General features: G+C 39.0%; 2 protein-coding genes across 2 annotated transcripts; both read left to right on the top strand.

Moving 5' to 3' along the window:
* Positions 1 to 15,785: 15,785 nt before the first annotated feature.
* LOC145045668 (uncharacterized) lies at positions 15,786 to 17,915 on the top strand. Its single transcript, XM_078993987.1, has 7 exons — positions 15,786 to 16,002; positions 16,048 to 16,182; positions 16,327 to 16,490; positions 16,600 to 16,686; positions 16,794 to 17,148; positions 17,259 to 17,405; positions 17,674 to 17,915. The coding sequence occupies exons 1-7, from the start codon at positions 15,786 to 15,788 to the stop codon at positions 17,913 to 17,915; spliced, it is 1,347 nt and encodes a 448-aa protein (XP_078850113.1).
* Positions 17,916 to 17,919: 4 nt separating this feature from the next.
* LOC145045669 (uncharacterized) lies at positions 17,920 to 19,161 on the top strand. The gene has a single exon (XM_078993988.1). The coding sequence runs from the start codon at positions 17,920 to 17,922 to the stop codon at positions 19,159 to 19,161; it is 1,242 nt and encodes a 413-aa protein (XP_078850114.1).
* Positions 19,162 to 20,598: the final 1,437 nt, after the last annotated feature.

Genomic DNA, 20,598 nt, shown 5'->3' on the forward strand with positions numbered 1-20,598 from the left:
AGGAGCGACTTTGATGCTCGAATGGTAACGGTTGTTATACGAGAATTCAACTAAGGGTAAGTGGGTGTCCCAAGACTGCCCAAAGTCTATCACACATGCGCAAATCATGTCTTCGAGCGTCTGAATGGTTTGTTCACTTTGACCGTCCATCTGTGGGTGATAAGCAGTGCTCATATCGAGATGGGTTCCAAGTTCCTTCTGAAGTGATTGCCAAAAATGTGAAGTGAATCTACTGTCTCTATCCGAGATAATAGACACTGGTACTCCATGAAGTCTCACGATTTCTCGAATGTATAATCGTGTCAGTCTCTCCATCTTGTAGAATTCTTTTATTGGCAAGAAATGAGCGGATTTCGTCAGTCGGTCAACTATTACCCATATGGTGTCTAATCCATCTGACGTCTTGGGTAGCTTGGTCACAAAATCCATAGAAATCCCTTCCCATTTCCACTCAGGGATCACCGGTTGCTGTAATAACCCCGAGGGCTTCTGGTACTCCACCTTTACTTTGGCACAAGTAAGGCATTTACTGACATAGGTGGCAATTTCTGCCTTCATGTTAGGCCGCCAATAATGTTGTTTAATATCTAAATACTGATGGGTTTTGAGCATTCTAACACTTCCTAAGTGTACATGCAACCCTAATAACCTTGGATCTATGTTTGTCTAATTATCATGCAAAGTTGAATTCCAAGGTTATATTCCTATCTAGCATACATGGGGAACAATTTTAACTTAAAGTATAGATAGAATAACTTACCTTGTTGTTGTTTGTGTTCCTTGAAACCTTGTGAGCCTAGCACCCCAAGTGTGATGCCTCAAATGCTTCACACAACACCAAATGCTCTTGGAAGAACTTATGAGAGAACACACACTTCTCAAAAATCGACCAAGCCCCCTTGTTTCTTAGTGTAGCCGATTTTAGGTAGAGAACATGTTTCTTATATAGTGTTGACACATCTAGGGTTACACCCTAATGTGTCATGACTCTTCATTTCCATGACCCATGGGTTTGTAACTCCCATGGAGCATCCTATGGGTGGAACCCAACTTGATAGTCCATGGAGCCTTTTAGCCCACTATACAAGATATGGATGATTTACATAATCAACCCATATATTTAATTAGTTATCTTTTGATCACATAATTAATTCTAAATTAATTCTTGATCAAACTAATCAAATAATATTATTAATATATTAGAACTTATAATATATTAATAATCTCCAAGTGTTATTTCTCTCATTTAGTCTATCCAATTGCATGATGCCATGCAACCCAAATGGACCATGCCGGGTCGGGTCAAGTACATACCAGAAATAATTATGGACTTAGACACCTTATCCAACAAATACATCTTGTCCGAACCGAGATGGATGGAGTATCGCGTCTTGTGAGCTTCATTCATGACTACCTCCCTAAATCCTCCGAGTTTAGGGACCCAAATACGGTTCATGAAATAGTATACTCCGTCCTCTTTTACCTCTAGATTCTTCTCCATCCCGCGTAATGCTTCGCTTTCTCTGTTTTTCCGTCTTCATGGCATCTGACTGGGCTACCCCGATCTGAGTGGTTAGGTGAGATTGGATGGTTATTAAGAGAGTTTTCGTATGATGGCTAGAGTACTCCTTCTGGCTCAAGGCATCAGCTACCATGTTGGCCTTCCCCAAGTGATACTTGATTTCACACTCATAATCGTTTAATAATTCAACGCATCTTCGTTGCCTCATATTCAACTCTTTCTGATTCAAGATGTGCTGGAGACTCTTGTGGTCTGTGAAGATGGTGCACTTCGTACCATAAAGGTAATGCCTCCAAATTTTTAGAGCAAAGACCACAGCTCCCAATTCTAGGTCATGGGTCGTATAATTCACTTCGTGTGTCTTTAGTTGGCGGGATGGGTAAGCTATCACTCTTCCACGTTGCATGAGAATGCAACCTAAACCCTGATTCGACGCGTCACAGTAGACCACGAAATCTTCTGTTCCCTCTAGTAGAGATAGTACCGGGGCACTGCAGAGGGCTTGCTTCAGGGTTCAGAATGCAACTTCTTTTTTGTCTGTCCATTTGAAAGGTACGCCCTTTTGTGTAAGTGAGGTAAGTGGCTTGGTGATCTTAGAGAAGTTTTGAATGAACCTCCTATAGTAGCCTGCTAAGCCTAAGAATTGACGAATTTATGTGGGTGTTGTCGGGACTACCCATCCTTCAACGGCCTTGACCTTAGAAGGATCCACATGAATTCCTTCTTGACTAACAACATGACTTAGGAAGTTCACGCTACGGAGCCAGAACTCACACTTGGAGAGTTTCGTGTATAGCTTTTCCGTTCGCAGGGTTTCTAGGATTTGTCGGAGATGTTGGCCATGCTCTTCCTCGCTTCTGGAATAGACGAGAATGTCGTCAATGAAGACGATGACAAAGTTGTCGAGGAATGGTCGACAGATTTGGCTCATCAGGTCCATAAATGCGGCAGGGGCATTTGTTAGACCGAAGGGCATTACGACAAATTCATAATGTCCGTAACGAGTTCGGAAAGCGGTTTTAGGAATATCCTCTTCCCGGACCTTGAGTTGATGGTACCCGGACCGTAGATCTATCTTAGAGAAGTAACTAGCTCCTTGGAGCTGGTCAAATAGATCGTCGATTCGTGGGAGTGGATAGCGATTTTTTGACGGTGAGTTTATTTAACTCCCTGTAATCGATGCACATTCTAAAAGATCTGTCCTTCTTTTTGACAAAGAGGACTGGAGCTCCCCATGGTGAGTAGCTGGGTCAGATGAATCCCTTGCCCAGGAGTTCGCTGGTTGGCTGGACAATTCTTGCATTTCAGCAGGAGCTAGCCGGTAGGGCGATTTTGCGAGAGGAGTTGCTCCTGGAACGAGGTCAATTCGGAACTCAACTTGTCTCTCTGGGGGTACTCCAGGAAGATCTTCAGGAAATACGTCTGGGAATTCACGTGCTATTGGAATGTCTTGAATGTTAACATCCTCCTTGGTTTTATCCACTATGTGAGCCAAGAACGTCAACTCTTTCTTTCGTAGGTGCTTCTGTGCCTGGACGCATGAGATGAGACGAAGGTTCATGCTAGGTTCGTCTCCGTAAATAACTAGGGTTTCGTGATTGGGAAGGTGAAGGAGAATGGCCTTCTAGTGACACATAATTTCAGCATGGTGGGGGCTTAACCAGTCCATGCCAATAATCACATCGAAACTCCTAATGGAAACAGGCATTAAGTCTATTTGAAAGACGTGTTGATTTAAGGTTAGGGTACATCCGATGTAGATTTCCCCAGTGGATTCGGTTTTCCCATTGGCCATTTCCACCGTAAAGGTTTCATTGAGCTTCTAGGGTTGTTGTTTTAACAAATGTTTAAACTTATTGCTCACAAAACTTCGCTCTGCTTCGATGTCAAATAGGATGCATGCATAAGTGTGGTTTATGGGAAACGTACCAGTAACAACAGCGGGATCTTGAATCGCCTCCCCCTGACCCATGGTCAGTACCCTTCCTGTTCCTTAATTTCCGAGATTGTTGTTGTTAGGGAAATTTCGACGGAAATGCCCAGCCCTTCCACACCCACAGCAGGTGTGGCTAGGTCCTGCATTGTTGCCGCCGTTGTTGATGTTGTTGTTGCGGTTGTTGTTGTTGTTGATTCTGGGGAGGGTAAGTTTAGCAATACCTTGTCGTGTGCCCCTTCCGATTGCAACTGGTGCACTGCAGCTCCTTGCATTCTCCATTGTGATGGAAACCACACTTGTTGCACTTGGGAAGATTACTGGAATAAGGTCTAGGAGCATTTGGAGTAGCTGAGGCTGGAGCATGTGGTGTGGCCGGAACTTGTGCGATGGCAGCATTAACCGCCAATGTCTGCTGTTTCTTAGAAGTCTTGGAGCCTTGACGCCCCTTTCTCTTGTTGTTCTTCCCCTTCTTGCCATCACTCTCCTTCTTGGCTTTCACCTCCGCTGGCTTCTCACCCTTCTTGTTGTTGTGGTCATACAGCTTCTTGGCCAATCTCTTGGTGCTGTCGAAAGTTTTGGGATTTGCAGCTATCATGTTTCCTTGGATCGGAGAGGTTAGTCCCCAGATGAATCTCTCGATCTTCTTTCCTTCCGAGGTGATCATGCCAGGACATAACAGAGATAGTTCGCTAAACCTTGATATGTAGGCATCTATATCAGCATTCCGGATAGTGAGGTTCCATAGCTCTTGCTCCATTTTCTGAATTTCACCACGAGGGCAGTATTCGGCCATCAGCATTTCTTTCATTTCTATCCATGGCATGGAATTGGCTACAAGGAGTGTCATGGCTTCCACGTGTCCGTTCCACCAAGTGAGCGCTTGGTCAACAAAAGTGCATACAGAAAACTTCACCTTCATCTATTCAGGGTGATCACAAACACCGATTCCACCTTTTCGATCCATCGTCTCAGGGTGATCACTGTGTCGTTAAAGGTTCGTGGTTTGGCGTTTTTGAAGTCCTTGTAGGTACATGTTTTGGTGGGTCCTTGATTCATTCCGTTGTTCGAACTCCCGGCCCCTTGTCCGTTGCCTCCTCCATTGTTCCCTTGGTGAATTTGTGCCATTGCTGCGGTGACCGCAGCAGATACAGTTTCCTGGAATGCAGCGGAGTCAACTTCGGGTGGGGTTGGTCCAAGGTTTCCGCGAGTAGGTCGGTGAGGCATCTTTTTGTCATGAAACAGAAAGATGTTGAGTGTATGTGGTTTCTGTGAGGTTGTGATCCTACCGACTAGGTGCATGGTACGAACTTAAGTGCTTCTACAAATTAGCATACAATCATGGATTTGCAACACATAGCAAATTATAATGTCATAATAAAACACATAAAAGTTCACTAATATTATCCGTATTTGATACATGAAAATTTTTCTCATAAGAGCATACATGAGTGATACTAGTTCGACAACATAACGGCTCTATGAGTAGTGTAGTCACTTAAACATAGAGTCGGGGTAGATAGTATAGATCCTAATGGCCCAGTAAGATACGTCCATCCCTAATCGCGATGAGTTGTGCCCGGGGGTGGTGCTGAGGAAGTGGATGCTCCCTGAAGACGAGCCACCTGTCGTTCTGCATCCTGGAGTCGAGACTCCCACCTCACCTGCCTCATATGGAACTCTCGAAGAACGTCACGTGTCTCCTGCTCTGCACGCTCGACCCTAGTCCACAACTGGCGTACCTGGTCGGCGGTGCTCTGGGCGAGGTTGCTAGTGTTCCATAACCATCTCACCATGACTGCAAGGGCTCGATCTGCCGGCCCTCCATCCCTCAGGTCAAAGAACTCGCGTAACATGCCGAACAGGGGTCACTGTCCCTGCTGTCTGCTCTATCTCCAAAGATCAATACCCCAGGGAGGTGTAGGACCAGTGGGGCCTACCCTGTAAGCGGGCACCCTAATCAGGTAAGGGGGATTGATGACTTCAGACTCCGTATCCGAATCACCCCCTTCTCCGTCGTCGAGTTCCTCTTCAAAGCTTCCTTCATCTTCCTCCTCCTCCTGTTCTTCTTCTGGTTCGACAGGCTCACCCTCGACTCCTACCTCCGGTTCCCCGTCAGATTCCTCTTCGGGGTCTTCCTCAGGTTCTTCCTCAGGCTCCTCGTCTAACCATCCGTTATTTCCCTGGTTAGGGAAGTAAGGATCTCCGGGGTGATGGAAACCAGCCATGCTGTCTGCGAGAGTGTATAAATATGCTACATTATTCCTAGGACACTACAACTATTGTACAGACTAAACAGATGTTCTCTTTTTGGTGCTAAAGGGGTATATTTTTAGGTTCCCTAGCTATCACGATCTCATCAGAACGTGTGATAGTTATACCTTGGAGGGAATGTAGTTGATCAGGCTACATCTGCTCCTTGATACCACTAAGAACAGTCCTGGATTAACCGGGATACTAGCATTATCTTGTTTGGTTCGGCGTTATGTTCTTGTTCCTAATGCAAGCAAGGGTATTTTATTGTTATGTTTTACTTGTTTTGTTCAGAGTTGTGTTAGTCCCTCTTTTGGTTTATAGTTGCATATCAATGTGTGGTTAGATATGCTAGTTCACTATAAACAGAGCTCTGATACCAACCTGTCACACCCCCGAACCAGACGGCGGAAACGTCTGAGGGCTATTGTGACTTAATTGCATACCATCACAATGATTATATATGAATCATAACATCATTCATCACCATGCATTGAAATATTACAACCGATATTGTTTACATTCAGTACATTGTTTTAAAACATTACATTTCCAAAACATAAACCGTTCCATACTAATTAAACAAAACATCATGACATCACCGGATACATTTTTTTCGATTTACCTGTTACCTGAGAATACAAGTATTTTGGAAAAATGTCAACATATGAAATGTTGGTGAGTTCATAAGTAATGTTTGAAAAGTAATGATTTGTATAATTTTGAAAACCACCAGAAAATCCGATATTTTCTGAAAGGAGTATTGTATATAAGAAAAAGTGTGAAGATCCGTAAGTATGCTTGTTGATTTCTGTAAACGAGAATAATTGTTAGACTTTGTATACATCACGTAGGTGAAAGTCTTGAATTCCCTAGGAAAACCTGATGTTTTCCTAATACATCAAATTACGTGTCTTATTTATTGTTATACCGATACGACGTTTGTTTTCGATAATTCCAGGTGACATTGGATTAATTATGGGTTGTGAGTCGTTATAATCACGCATTAATGAAAATGACTAGTTTACAACTACCAAATACAAATGATCCCTTGGGCGTCGTCCGTACTACTCACTTAATCCAACCACCCTGACTTCTCATAGCCCCACAACCGAGGAGAAACGAGGGTACGAAGCCCCAGTTATTTCCATAAGTCGTTCAAGGCTATCGTGAATGCGAAAGGCACTTGGCCCGACTCACATTTGACTTCTCGACTTTGCTAGCAGTACCAATGGGCCCTTGGGGCCCAACAGCACAATAAAGCTATTGAAAGTCCTTTTACACGAAATTAGGTCATAGAAGACCCAATAACATGTAAGCGCGTTCCCTTCGGGCCTAAAGATCATGTCATTGGGCTAGCTAGGCCCAACAAGCACGATTTGAAACTTTCAAGCCCAAAGATTGAATATTGACTTCTCGTAAATTTTCATGTGTGTATTGAAGTACTATTGTTTATTGATTTTTGATTCGTTATTGATTCGAGACCGAATCAACTCGTTTGGCAACGATATTGGTGTTGAAAATGTATTTGCTATTACGTTTCGCCGGTAGCCGTGGTACTCATATTTTATCTTAAGGGATTTATTGTTTTAAACATTAGAGTTTTCCTTTTTATGCCCCTTCTTGGATAAAATTTACACTTTTAACCCTTTATATAAAAGAATTTCCATTTTAGTACTTAAACCATTTTTTTCTTGACACTTTAGTATCAAAACTTGTTGAAAAGACATTTTCAGCCAGATTTACTTGATAAGCAGCTTAAGTCCCACAAAAATGAAATTTTCTCGGTTGAAACCCCCATTTTCACAACTTTTACAATTTTGGCCCAAAAGGTAAATTTTTGCATTTTTGGTCCCTTTTTAATTTGAAAAGCATTTTTTGGCCTTTGAAATGGTTTTAGTATACTTGTAATCCCCTATTTTATAGAAATGTGCATTTTCATCCCCTCAATTTCAAAAATCTCACAAATTGGGGCTTTATTGGGCCGAAAAGCCCATTTTAGCCCATTATGTTCAAAATTCACATTTTAACCCTTCAAAAGTGTTGATATTTAGAAAATGTATACTAGAAATTGTTTAGACTCATTTCAACCTTCAGAAATTATCTTTTATCATTTTGGGCCACTTAGTTTTGTATTTTTGACATTTTGAGTCCAAAAATGGGTTTTAAGTCCAAAAATGTTCATTCTAACCAACTAAACTATTTTTCTAGACTTGATTGTGAAATAGTATAAGTTATACTTATTTCATTCCTCATATTGTAGTTCTCGGTTTTTAGGTTCTTTTGGCTAACATAAACATCACAAATCACATAAGATCATACATATAAGCATAAGAATCACACAAGGCATACATTTACTCATAGATCTACACATTTGCTTGTATTCTCCCACACAAAAACTTATAAAAACCGAAAAAGAGGGGGTATGAAGCTCACCTTGGGTGTGGTTTCAATTTTGGAAGAAAAATGAGAAGAAAATTCGGCCTTAGCAACCCTCCTTGGAAGATCTCGAACTTAGATGCTTCTAAAGTGCTAAATCATAAGTTTGAATGGATTAAGAGGTGATTCTTGAATGGAATGAAATAACTAGCTTATGGATCTAACACCAACTTACCTTAGATGATGATTTTTGTGTAAGAATCCCCTTGAATACTTCTTAGATCTCAAAAATATGGAGGAGATATGAGAGAGTTTTCTTGAGAGAATGGAGAGTGAAATGTGGGTGTGTGTGTGCTTGGATTCGGCCAAGAGAATAAAGAGAAGGGAGAAGAGAGAGAATTGATAAGATGGTTGCATGGAAGTATGATTGTTGCATGGAGATCCTTGATGTAAAAGTGAGGTGGCACCCAACAAAGTCAACTCTTCCTCGTTGTGGGCTTGGGCCGAGAATGGAGAGGGGAAAGAGGAGATTTTTGGGCTTTTTGCCCCTAAGACCATATTATAGTTAAGTTAGATGATGTTTGACTCAATTAAATCAAAGTATAATTTTTATGACCTATTAGGGCTAAATTAGGTTAATTATGGCCCAAAATGGTTCATATAATTAATTTATTTCATTCTAGGCCCAATATGGCCCAAAATATTGAAATAATTGGGAGTGGATCCAATTAGAGCCCATTTAAGAGTTCTAAGCCCAAGATGGTTAAATTGGAAGCTTATTGGTCCATTGGGCCCAATAAGGAAGCCCTAGTCCAAAATGGACTTAAACAAGGACTTCTAGGGTTTCCAATTGCTTATTGACTACTTGAAATGCTTGCATGGGGTGTTTGTTTGAAATTTTATTGTCATAGAGTATGCATCATACATGCTCTTGTGTCTTTGATTCATAATTTGGCTTAATTGTTGTAACTTACAAGGCACAAAAATTTCTAGTTGTGATAGTTAATAAAACGAGGCTTATTAACGAAAAAAGGGGTTAAAAATGACGGAATAAATTTCGAGTTGTCACAGGTTGACTACGGGATCTTATTCTAATGTGCAGCGGGCTGCAGTTACTTGGGATAAGTTCCGAGACATGTTCAGTAGTTGTTATGTTCCGCGGGTTGAGCGGGAGAGATTGGCTCAGGAGATTTTGGAGTTGAAGCAGGATTCGGGGTCAGTGATGGAGATCACTAAGATGTTCACGGAAAGGGCGATGTTTTCCCTGAATTTGCTTCGAAGTAGGTTCAGATGACCCGATATCTGCGTATGCTCAAGAGGGATATTAGAAAGTTTGTGTCTACGCAGAGATGTGATACCTTGTTAGAGTTGCAGGAGGCTGCCAGGCGGCGTGAGTTGGAGATTGAGTTGCAGTTTCGAGAGCAGAGGCAGGCCCCGGTGCAGTCGCAGCCGACGCTGAAACGGTCCAAGACCGTTGATTCTATGTTGGGAGATCAGGGCAGCCGCACTTGTGGGAAGTGCGGGAAGGGTCACACCAGAGTTTGTAGGTCCGGTGGTGCGTGCCGCAAGTGCGGGAGAGAGGAGCATTATGCGAGGCATTACCGTTAGTCAGCCCCGGTTCAGGATATGAGGATTTGTTATCAGTGCCATCAGGTTGGTCACATGAGGGCCTACTGTCCGCATCTTAGTGCCGGACCGATGCAAGCTCTAGCACCGGACACTTTGAGGATTACGGGTGGAAGTCAGGGTGGAGCAGAGCCCCCAAGGGCTTAGGGATGTGCTTTCCAGCTTATAGCAGAGGAGGTCGGGGCAGAGTCGGATGCAGCAACGAGTATGTTTCCTTCTTGATATCTTGTTACTTTGTGGTTATTATAGATTATGATATATCTGTTAGTCTCGTTTGCATGATTCATGGTATTGTATTCATTCGTCCTTTCGTCGGTTATCATATGATCGAGGGTTTTGGTATTGGAAGTGTTGGTAACTAGGAGTTGTAGGCGGTTAGCATCCAAGGGATTGATGGTCTGAATTTGGTTGTATGGTCTTGTTGTCGGGTATAGCAAGTGTGTTTTGAGAAGTGTTCAGCGGGGAGTCAAACTCCCTTTTGAGTTCATGATGTGCGATGTCGGGACGTAATTTTGTGGAGGTTGCTCATTTCAGAACCAGTTCGAGTATAAGAGAATTTGTTGAGTAGGATTATTTAAGTGATGCTGGTTGGGTCACCGGTGGTTGGTAGTCAGTGCTCTAAGTGGGGAGAATTGGAAAATTCCCAGGGCGATCGGCAGCATGAGAGGTCAATTAGTTGGTTGGGTTTCAGCAGTGTTCAGTCAGCCGAGAACATAGGCTAGTATGAGTGAGTGACAGGTAAATGGGGCGGGATACAGACCTAGGTTTGCGAAAAAGGTGATTAGTCGTTGTGAGGCCTAGGATTAGGCCGGGATCTGAGTAGGTGGGATGGAGTTAGAGTTCGGAACCCCTAGAGGGCTAGAACAGTAGGTACGGGAAGGATTCCCAGGGAGGATAGTTCGGGATGATGTATGATAGTCTGAGGGGTCCGGTGAGACAAAAGGCCTGTGAGCGTACCAGTCAGACCGAAAGCTCGGGGAACGATCCAGACATGCTGAAGGCCCAGGAGGGCAATCCAGATATGCTGAAGGTTCCGAGAGTGGTCCAGATAGGCTGAAGGCCTGGTAAGGCGGTCCAATCATGTTGAAGACTCTGTATGTGTTAGTGGATCGGTGTTAGGAGAATGAAGGAAAAGCGTCACCAGTGGGTGATAATTGATATGGTCTGGCCCCAAGTATTGACCGTGTTAGTGGAAAGCGGTACATGGACCCGAGAGTCCTTGCGAGCGGATTCAGAGTGTATGGAAGTTCAAGAAAAGTAGTTGATCTACATGGATAATGTAGAGTGAAGTGTAGCTTAGTGGCACGTGCCCGAGCGATAAGGGTTGATGAGTGGATTTCCTGGAAAGGAAAGGCATGTAGCTCCGTAAGGAGTGTGGGTACTTCAAAAAGAGGAGGAAGTGGAATAAGTGGATTATTGACGATGCTTCAGCTATTGGTAGTAAGTACTGGGATTGTACCAGTGGTATGGAAACACATCCGGGTTGGGTGTTTGTTGAGATTACGGAAGGATTTCCGATAGTGTAGAACCAGAGGAGTTCGGAAGGGATGCAAGGAGGGAGCCTTGGATTTTTTGTATGGTTGTGATCAGGAGGTAATGTATATAGTCGTAATTCATCACAGGGATGTCTGGAGGTATCGTCAATGTGTCGGTTTTTCCACCCCGAGGGTGTTAGAGCAGGTTCAGCATGCGTATGTGATTGCAAGGGGGAGCTTATGAGAGTTGCTCAGGAGCTGAAGGATGTGCCATCCTGTCAGCTCGGAAAGAAACGAGTTGGATTCGGAAAGGAAAGCAGGATAAGTCCCAGAAGTGAATTCGATAAAGGATATGCCAGTTAAGTAAAAGGGTAGCAGTTTGGTACCGGGTCAGGACCCGATGGTTCAAGGTGATGTCTAGCTTTGTAAGGGTCAAGTGATTGTTGTGATTTGGGGTGATTAAATTATCATCAGGAGATCATTGGTTAATGAGGGTTGTTATCAGAGAAAGAAGCTGGTGGTCATCTTGAATCAGTTGTCGAAACTCTGGGAGAGAAGAGTTGGATTTTATAGAGGTTCGATAGCAGTGATCGGAGGAACCTGGGTTAGTCGATACCAAGAGGTGCATTGTGGGAGTATTATCAGGAATTGTGTGCTACAATAGGCTTCGAGGACGAAGCCTAATTTAAGTGAGGGGAGAATTGTAACAGCCCAAGTACAGAAGTGCAAATTCTGGGTTCTTGATGTAATTAAGGAAGATCAACTTAGCGAGTCTATGGATAGACTCGGCGAGTCGAGTTACGATTTGGTCACATGCTAAGTGACTAACTCGGTGATTCGGCAGCTAGACTCGGCGAGTCAGTGCTGGAATGAGAAACCCTATTTTCAGGGATTGCACCGTATTTAAAGAACCTTATGTTTTCCCCTCAGCCTCTTTGCTGCCCATTTGAGATCCAGAGAACCCTAATTCGTGAGGAAACCCCATTGTGAGTGAATTAGTGCTTGGAGGAGGATTTTTGGTATTGAAGCTTGAAGGTTTGGAGGCTTGTATCAGGAAGCTTGGGGAGATCAGAAATCTACAGTTGGTTGAGCTCATTTCAGGGGTAAGGAACCATTTCCTTCAGCTATTTCTTCATGGATTCATGTATGGTGATTAATATGAGATCTAATTCGAGATAGAAGCTCGGATCTGAGGATGCTACCTCAGATCTAAGCTTGTGATGGTCCTATATGTCTTAAAGTTTCAGTCCTTGGATGATTGGTGAAGCCCTTTTGTCTAAAACCAGAGCCCTAGTGTGTTTTGAGTTTATATCTCCTTGGTATCACGTAAAGCTTGCAACTTTACATGAGGGGTAGCTTGTAGAGGAATAGATCTATGGATTTGAGCCCCAACATGGCTTAGAAAGCCACTACATGGGTTAAGAGTTGGAGATACTCGGCGAGTCGCATGGGTAGACTCGGCGATTTGGATGAAGATAGGCAGGAACTCGACGAGTTGGAAGAACAACTCGGCGAGTATGTTAAAATTGCCTTGGACCTGGCGAGCTTGTTCTTGGACTCGGCGAGTCTGGGCGAGAAGTCCTAAGCTTTCCTTGTTGAACGATGAATCGGCGAGTCGAGGGATGACTCGGTGAGTTGAGCGTGAAAGGGATTCATAGTTGTTGGACTCGCCGAGTCTTGGGGTGACTCGGCGAGTTGAGTCGCGATATGGGAGTTTTCAGAGGATGGGGACTCGACGAGTCAGAGGGTTGACTCGGCGAGTAGAGACAGTCAGGATGTTGACTTTGACTGAGGACTTTAACTTTGACCAAGAGTTGACTAGTTGTCTTCCAGGGGTATTTTGGTAATTATTTGTTTTGGTTATTTGGTATTAACCAGTGGTGGAGTTCGTGTCGGAGGTTGGAGCAGCGTGATCTTATCTATTCAGTCAGCAATTGCGAGGTGAGTTATCCTCACTATATCGACATGGTCTATGGCACCAAGGTCGACCCTTTATTGGATGGAACTCTGGGTATTTATTGGTTATGTTATTGCTTTGTTATGTTTCCATCCTGGTAGTTAGGATAGTTTATGTTAGAGACCTAGTTAGGGTTGTATCCTAGGTTATAGGATGATGCTATGCTAGTGACCGGTTAGGTCGGTATCCTGGTAGGGATGGGCCATGTATGTGATTTGCTAGATTGATTGATTAATTGTGAATTGCTATATGATTATATGTTTATGTGCACATGCTTGTTAGACTGGGGTTGGGTTGAGGCGGGTCCTGCTTTGTGTTGTAGGCCAACATACCTAGGGTGGACCGGTTATCCAAAAGGCCCAACGAGCGGTCCGGATAGGCTGTAGGCCCCAAGAGGGCGGACCAGACATACCGAGGCTCGGAGAGTGGACCAGACCGACTGAAGGCCCGGTGCGGGTGGACCAGTCAAACTGTAGACTCAGAGAGTGGACCAGGTGGATTGAAGGCCCGGTGCGGGGGAACCAATCACACTGTAGACTCGATGTATATGGCTAGACCCAGACTGTAGGCCCGATGCGTTGGACCAGTCACACAGTAGACCTGAAGTGCATGGTTGTTCTGTTCTGTGTTTATGATATGATATGTGTATGGTATTGTGGTTGGTATTTTGGGGGTAACTTACTAAGCTTTCGGGCTTACAGCTTTCAGTGTATTGTTTCAGGTACTTCAGGAGATCGTGGCAAGGCGAAGGCGTGATCGTACCACTCCTCATGTTTTATGTACTTATGATGTGATTCTGGGAAATACTCTGATAACGAATGAATTGAAAACCTTTTTGTAATGAATTAATGAAAATGGGTTGTTTCTGAAAAGTTTAAATTGGTTTGACTTTTTAGGGTGTTACAAGGAAATACTCTGATAACTAATTTTTATTTTAATTTTTTCAGGCAATTATATTTTTAATAAAAACGTTCAAACACCACTATCTACTAACAAAGATAAGTATGTCTTTGGTACTGCCACGGTATCAATGAATCGTTCGACTATAATTCAGTTCAACAAATATAAATGTTAGAATTCCACTTTCTACAATTTCAAATGGTATGTATTTCTAAACACACCAAATTAAAAATATAAGCTTCACTTTTATATAAAAAATACCAATTGCTAATGTTTTTTTTTTCAGGTAGTTATATATTTAATAATAACCTTCAAACACCACTGTTTATTAACAAAGATAATTCTGTGTTTGGTAATGCCACGACATCATGCAATCGTTCGACAATAATCCAGAATTCTTTGTCAATCAAGTTACCAAGAGGAAAACATCAATTAAAAAGGAAGACTCTATATTCGTTATACCTATGTTTGATCTGACATTAGATGAAGAAAATATTGATGATCCTATTATTCAAGATATCTTCTGCGGTATATCCAAAGGTGATCATAATTCTAAAAGTTTTAATATTATTAAATTTTATTTCATAGTTATGTTTTTTTATTATTTTTTATATTTTTTGCATTCAACAGATTACTTAGATCATGGAGACAAGATTGTTATATGTCAGATTTGTCATGCAAAATTATGGAAAGTTGAATCGATTAGAAGGCAGAAAAAAGGTAATACATATTATTCCCTATGTTGCGGTTACGGCAAAAGTTGAGCTACTATCCTTAAAAGAGGCACCGCCATCATACCGAAATCTGTATAGATCGTTAGATTCGAAAAGCAAACACTTCATGAAGAATTTTTGACATTACAATTCGATGTTTGCATGTACATCGATGGGAGGCAAAGTTGATTCATCCATCAACAAGGCAACACACCATACATATTCAGATTTGGTGGTCAAAATTATCATAGTATGGGAAGTCTTTTACCTACACCTGGTTCAAGTCCGAAATTATGTCAGTTATATATATATATATATATATATATATATATATATATATATATATATATATATATATGATACGGAGAATGAGATTTCAAATAGATCAACAAGTATTGGGTATATTTTACAATTAACTATAATAGATCAATTCAATTCATTTATTTTTTTACTAACATTAAATAATTGTTTATAATGTTTTCAGTGGACGAACAAACACTTCTGCATCAACTTCAAGATCATATGATCTCCGGATTATAGAATTTTTGAAGGATATGTTAGATTCAAACAATGCGTTGGTTAAGTATTATAGGATGGTAAGAGACACTCTTTATGAAAATCCTTCTGCTAATTTGAAGTTAAGATTAATTAGAAAAAGGGAACAAGATGGAAGAATGTATAACTTACCAAGTTATTCTGAGGTTGCCGCTTTAATTGTCGTTGACATTTGTGATTCAATTGATAAAAGAGATATTTTTGTTCAAACTTCATCAGGATTATTACAATGTATCAGTGAATTGCATCCTTCTTACCTTCCTCTTCAGTATCCATTACTATTTCCATATGACGATGATGATTACAGAATTGACATTCTTCACAGAGGTATTTCATCTTCAAGTAATAGCAAGCGCCCGACCTGTACAATGAGAGATTTTTTCGCTTACAGAATTCAAGACATGATCAATCGTTCTCACTAATTCTTAATGCAAAAAGGTTGTTCCAGCAATTTTTGGTTGATGGTTATACCATGATTGAAAGTGAGAGACTATTTTTCATACGTAACCAACAAAAAATTCTCGGATGTGAATCTTATGCGAATTTGCGTAATCAACAAGCACTTGGGAATACAGATATTTCTAACGTCGGGCAACGTGTGATCTTACCTTCTTCATTTACCCGTGGTGCACGCTATATGATGCAAAACTATTTGGATGCCATGTTGCTCTATAAATGGTTTGGATATTGTAATTTTTGCATAACCTTTACATGTAATCCAAAATGGTCATAAGTTCAAAGGTTTCTTAAGGACACTTCACTTCATCCAGAAGATAGACCGGATATATTATGTAGGTTATTTAAGATCAAGTTGGAAGCATTTATTAATGATTTAAGGGAAAATGAAGTTTTCGGCAAGGTTCAAGCAGGTACTTAAATTTATAGTTTAATGTATAAGTTTAAATATAATATTTTTTATTTTTCCTAAACATATTTATATTTATAGTTAAACTTATAATTTTAGACAAATTTTATTTACTAACTTGTAGTTTATTTGTATATTTTGCATGCAGTGGTTTATACAATTGCATTTCAAAAAAGAGGTTTGCCTCATAGTCATATATGTCTATTTATGCATGCTGACTGCAAGCTTCCTACAGTTGAATATATCGATCCAATTATTTCTGCCAAGATTCCAAATATCGATGATGATCCAAAATTGTATTCACTTGTCAAGGTGTTCATGATTCACAGTCCATGTGGAGTTGAAAATTTGAATTGCCTATGCATGGTTGACAGAGAGTGTTCTAAAAACTTTCCAAAGCAATTTTTTAATCATACTTCAGTTGATTCAAATGGTTTTCCCTTATATAGGAGAAGAGATGATGGGCATTTTGTTAAAAAAATCTGGTGTTCAGTTAGATAACAGAAATGTTGTTCCATATAAAAAATATCTGTTGAAAAGATATATGTCACACATTAATGTTGAATGTGCAATCAAGGATCTTTCATAAAATATTTGTTTAAATATATAAAAAAGGGTCTTGATAGAGCTACCTTTTCTATGGAGCCGACTAATAATGATTCTGATAACAACGATGCAGTGGATGAAATTAAAGAATATTATGATTGTAGATATATTTCTGCATGTGAAGCATCATGGAGGATTTTTAAATACAATATTCATTATAGACATCCTGTTGTGATTAGACTACCTTTTTATCTTCTTGATCAACAACAAGTTGTATATGAGGAAGACGATGGCATTGAAGATGTTCTTGATTGCCCTTCAATTGCTTCTTTAATGTTCACATCTTGGATGAAGTGTAATGCAATCAATAAAGAAGCACGGAAACATACATATGTTGAATCTCCTACAAAATTTGTTTGGAAACGTAAGATCTGATTTGGAAGCCAAGGGAACTTAGATATGCGATTGGTAGAATTCACTCGGTTTCTCCTAAATTTGGAGAAACATATTTATTAAGAATTCTTTTAAATAAAGTGAAAGGTCCTAAATCATTCGAAGAAATTCTCACAGTCAATGGTGAACTATGTTCTTCTTTTAAAGATGTGTGTTATAATCTTGGCCTTTTAGATGATGACAAAGAATTTCTCGATGCAATTAAGGAAGCAAGTCTTTATGGATCTGGTTTTTATCTGCGATTCTTATTTGCTACGATGCTATTGTCCAACAGTTTCTGTAAACAAGAGATTGTTTGGCAAAACACCTGGGAATACCTGTCAGATGGAATTCTTTACAATCAACAATAGAGATTAAAGTCTCCAGGTAATCTAAAATTTTCTCACTATTATTAAAACACTATCATATGAAATTTTAACATAAATCCAATTATATTTTACTTTTTAATCAGTTTGGTTTTTTATATGTTCTAACTAATATATTATTTTACGTATAGTTTTATCACTAAACGAATATCAACTTAAAAACTTGACTTTGTTTGAGATAGAACAAATTTTACTCTGTCCCAATTCCAGCCTTAAAAATTATGGAAAGATGCCTTACCCAGATGCTGCTTCTATTTCATCTTTAAACAATCGTCTTATTAACGAGGAGCTAGATTATGACATACCAAATTTAAAGAACGAGTTCGATCAGCTGTTTGTTGCATTAACAAATGAGCAACGGGATTTTTGTTGATATCATGGATGCAGTTAAATATAATAAGGGAGGTGTATTCTTTGTGTATGGTTATGGTGGAACAGGTAAGACATTTCATTGGAAGACAATTTCTGCAGCAATTAGAGCTCAAGGTCAGATGGTTTTAAATGTTGCTTCAAGTGGGATAGCTTCATTATTATTGACTGGAGGCAGGACAGCACACTCTCGGTTAATAATTCCCATAAATTTTAATGAGGATTTATTTCGTTCAATAAATCTAACAAGTGATCTTGTCAGTTTAGTAAGAAAAACCTCATTGATCATTTGGGATGAAGCACCCATGGTACACAAACATGCATTTGAAGTTTTAGGTCGAACTCTGAAGGATATATTAAAGTGTGTCAATCCCGCGAATTCGAATATTCCATTTGGAGGGAAAGTGATTGTTTTTGGAGGTGATTTCAGACAAATTCTACCTGTTGCTCCAAGTGGCAGTAGACAAAACATTGCTAATGCTTCTTTAAGTTCTTCTTGTTTATGGCAACAATTCAAAGTTCATAAATTAACAAAAAAATACATGAGGTTAACTGCTGGAAGCGATCCATCTGCTATTGAAAAAATAAGGGATTTTGCAGCTTGGCTTTTGAACATAGGAGAAGGTAATCTTGGTGTTCCGAATGACGGTGAAGCAATTATTGATATTCCACGGGATATTGTTATTACTAATCCACATGATCCTATAGGTTCATTAATCAGTTTTGTATATCCTTTTATACTGGAAAACTTCAACATTGCTGATTATTTTCAAGAAAGAGCAATACTAGCTCCCAAGAATGAAGTTGTCCAAGAAATAAACGATCGTTTGCTGTCATTGGTTCCAGGAGAAAAAAAAAAAGAATACTTAAGTTCAGATAGGCTATGCCAATCTGATTTTGTTCATGACGAGTTTGATGGAAATTTATACTCACCTGATGTTTTAAATTATCTTAAAGTCTCAGGTCTTCCAAACCATAAGCTCATTTTAAAAGTCGGTGTCCCAGTTATGTTATTGAGAAACATTTATCAGAAAAAAGGCTTATGTAATGGGACTAGACTACATGTTAAATCTTTAGGAAAACGTGTTATTGAGGCAGTTATCTTATCTGAAAGTAATGTTGGAAACCGGACTTTTATTCCAAGAATGTCTTTAACTCCTTCTGAAGACAAGATCCCGTTCAAATTCCAAAGAAGACAATTTCCATTAGCTGTGTGTTTTGCAATGACAATTAATAAGAGCCAAGGATAATCTCTATCGAAGGTTGGTTTGTTCTCAAAGAGCCTGTTTTCACACATGATCAATTGTATGTTGTTTTATCCAAAGTTCAAAGTAGAGAAGAATTAAAATTGTTGATTTTAGATAAAGATGGTAGACTAACAAATAAAACTTCTAATGTTGTGTATAAAGAAGCTTCTAGAAATTTGTAAAATAATTTCTACAATTTTATTATTAATATAAATTTTGTTATTTGTTTTTTGTTAAATTTATATTTCATTTCATAAAATTATATATATATATATATATATATATATATATATATATATATATATATATATATATATATATATATTTTGCATATCTACAAATACAAAATATCAATTGCATATTCAAACCACTACGGGTTCGTATTTTTAACGATTAGTTATGTCGTTATCTTATTATTGCAAAACATATAAGGTTTAATAATTACATATATTATTATGATTTATTAATATTGATTTTAAATAAATAAGTACAATTTAATTAAAAAAATTAATTTATAATCCTTGGTGCCCACGGGTTATAACCTAGTGTATATATATATATATATATATATATATATATATATATATATATATATATATATATATATATATATATATATATATATATATATATATATATATATATATAACGTTAACTTTTAAATTTTATGAAGTTTGCTTAAATTTTGATTAAAAGCTTATGTGATGTTCGCCAAAAACCCATGGTGTGTTGCCAAAAAAACTTGAATTTTTAAGAAATATACATCTAATTGAAAAATCAATAAATAATTATATTTGTGTTATATTAATATATTAATTATACTATGTGTCTATGTCACCAAAAAAATTATATATTCTTATGTAGTTTCTAAGTGTTTTTTTATATAGTTTTTATTTATTTTTTCTTATTTTATGATGTCATATTTTTAATATATTCATTATGTAATATTAGGTAAAATAAAGTGGCTTTTAGTCTAAGTTGAGAGTCCAAATCTTATTGGAGATATTGATTTAAAAAAAAAAAACATTATATTTGTTGTTACAAAAATAAATAAATAAGTAAAACAAAGTCACAAACATACAAATGACATTTAACTTATCAAAGGTACCATGATCATATATGTGCTTACCTTATGTTTGTTTGAAAGAAAAAAATATATTAGCTATTATGTTGCTCTTGAATTTTTTTTTTTTCATTTAAATATCAACATTAATTATGTTTATAACATGCTTGGTAATCGTTTGATTATCTTTTGATAATAGTAATTATATGCTCCATAAACTTTTATTGGCCATTGGCTTTTACTACAAGAGTCAAACCTATCTTGGAAGTTGTATAATTTTCTAATGGTTTTTTTTTCCCGGGATTATCTAAAAATACACCCTATTCTTCTGTATAGACACCCTATTTGATACAAAAATTAAGAAATCACTCGATAAT

The sequence above is a fragment of the Lactuca saligna genome, chromosome 5 (assembly GCF_052625555.1).
Source record: "Lactuca saligna cultivar CGN05327 chromosome 5, ASM5262555v1, whole genome shotgun sequence".
NCBI classification, from domain to species: domain Eukaryota; kingdom Viridiplantae; phylum Streptophyta; class Magnoliopsida; order Asterales; family Asteraceae; genus Lactuca; species Lactuca saligna.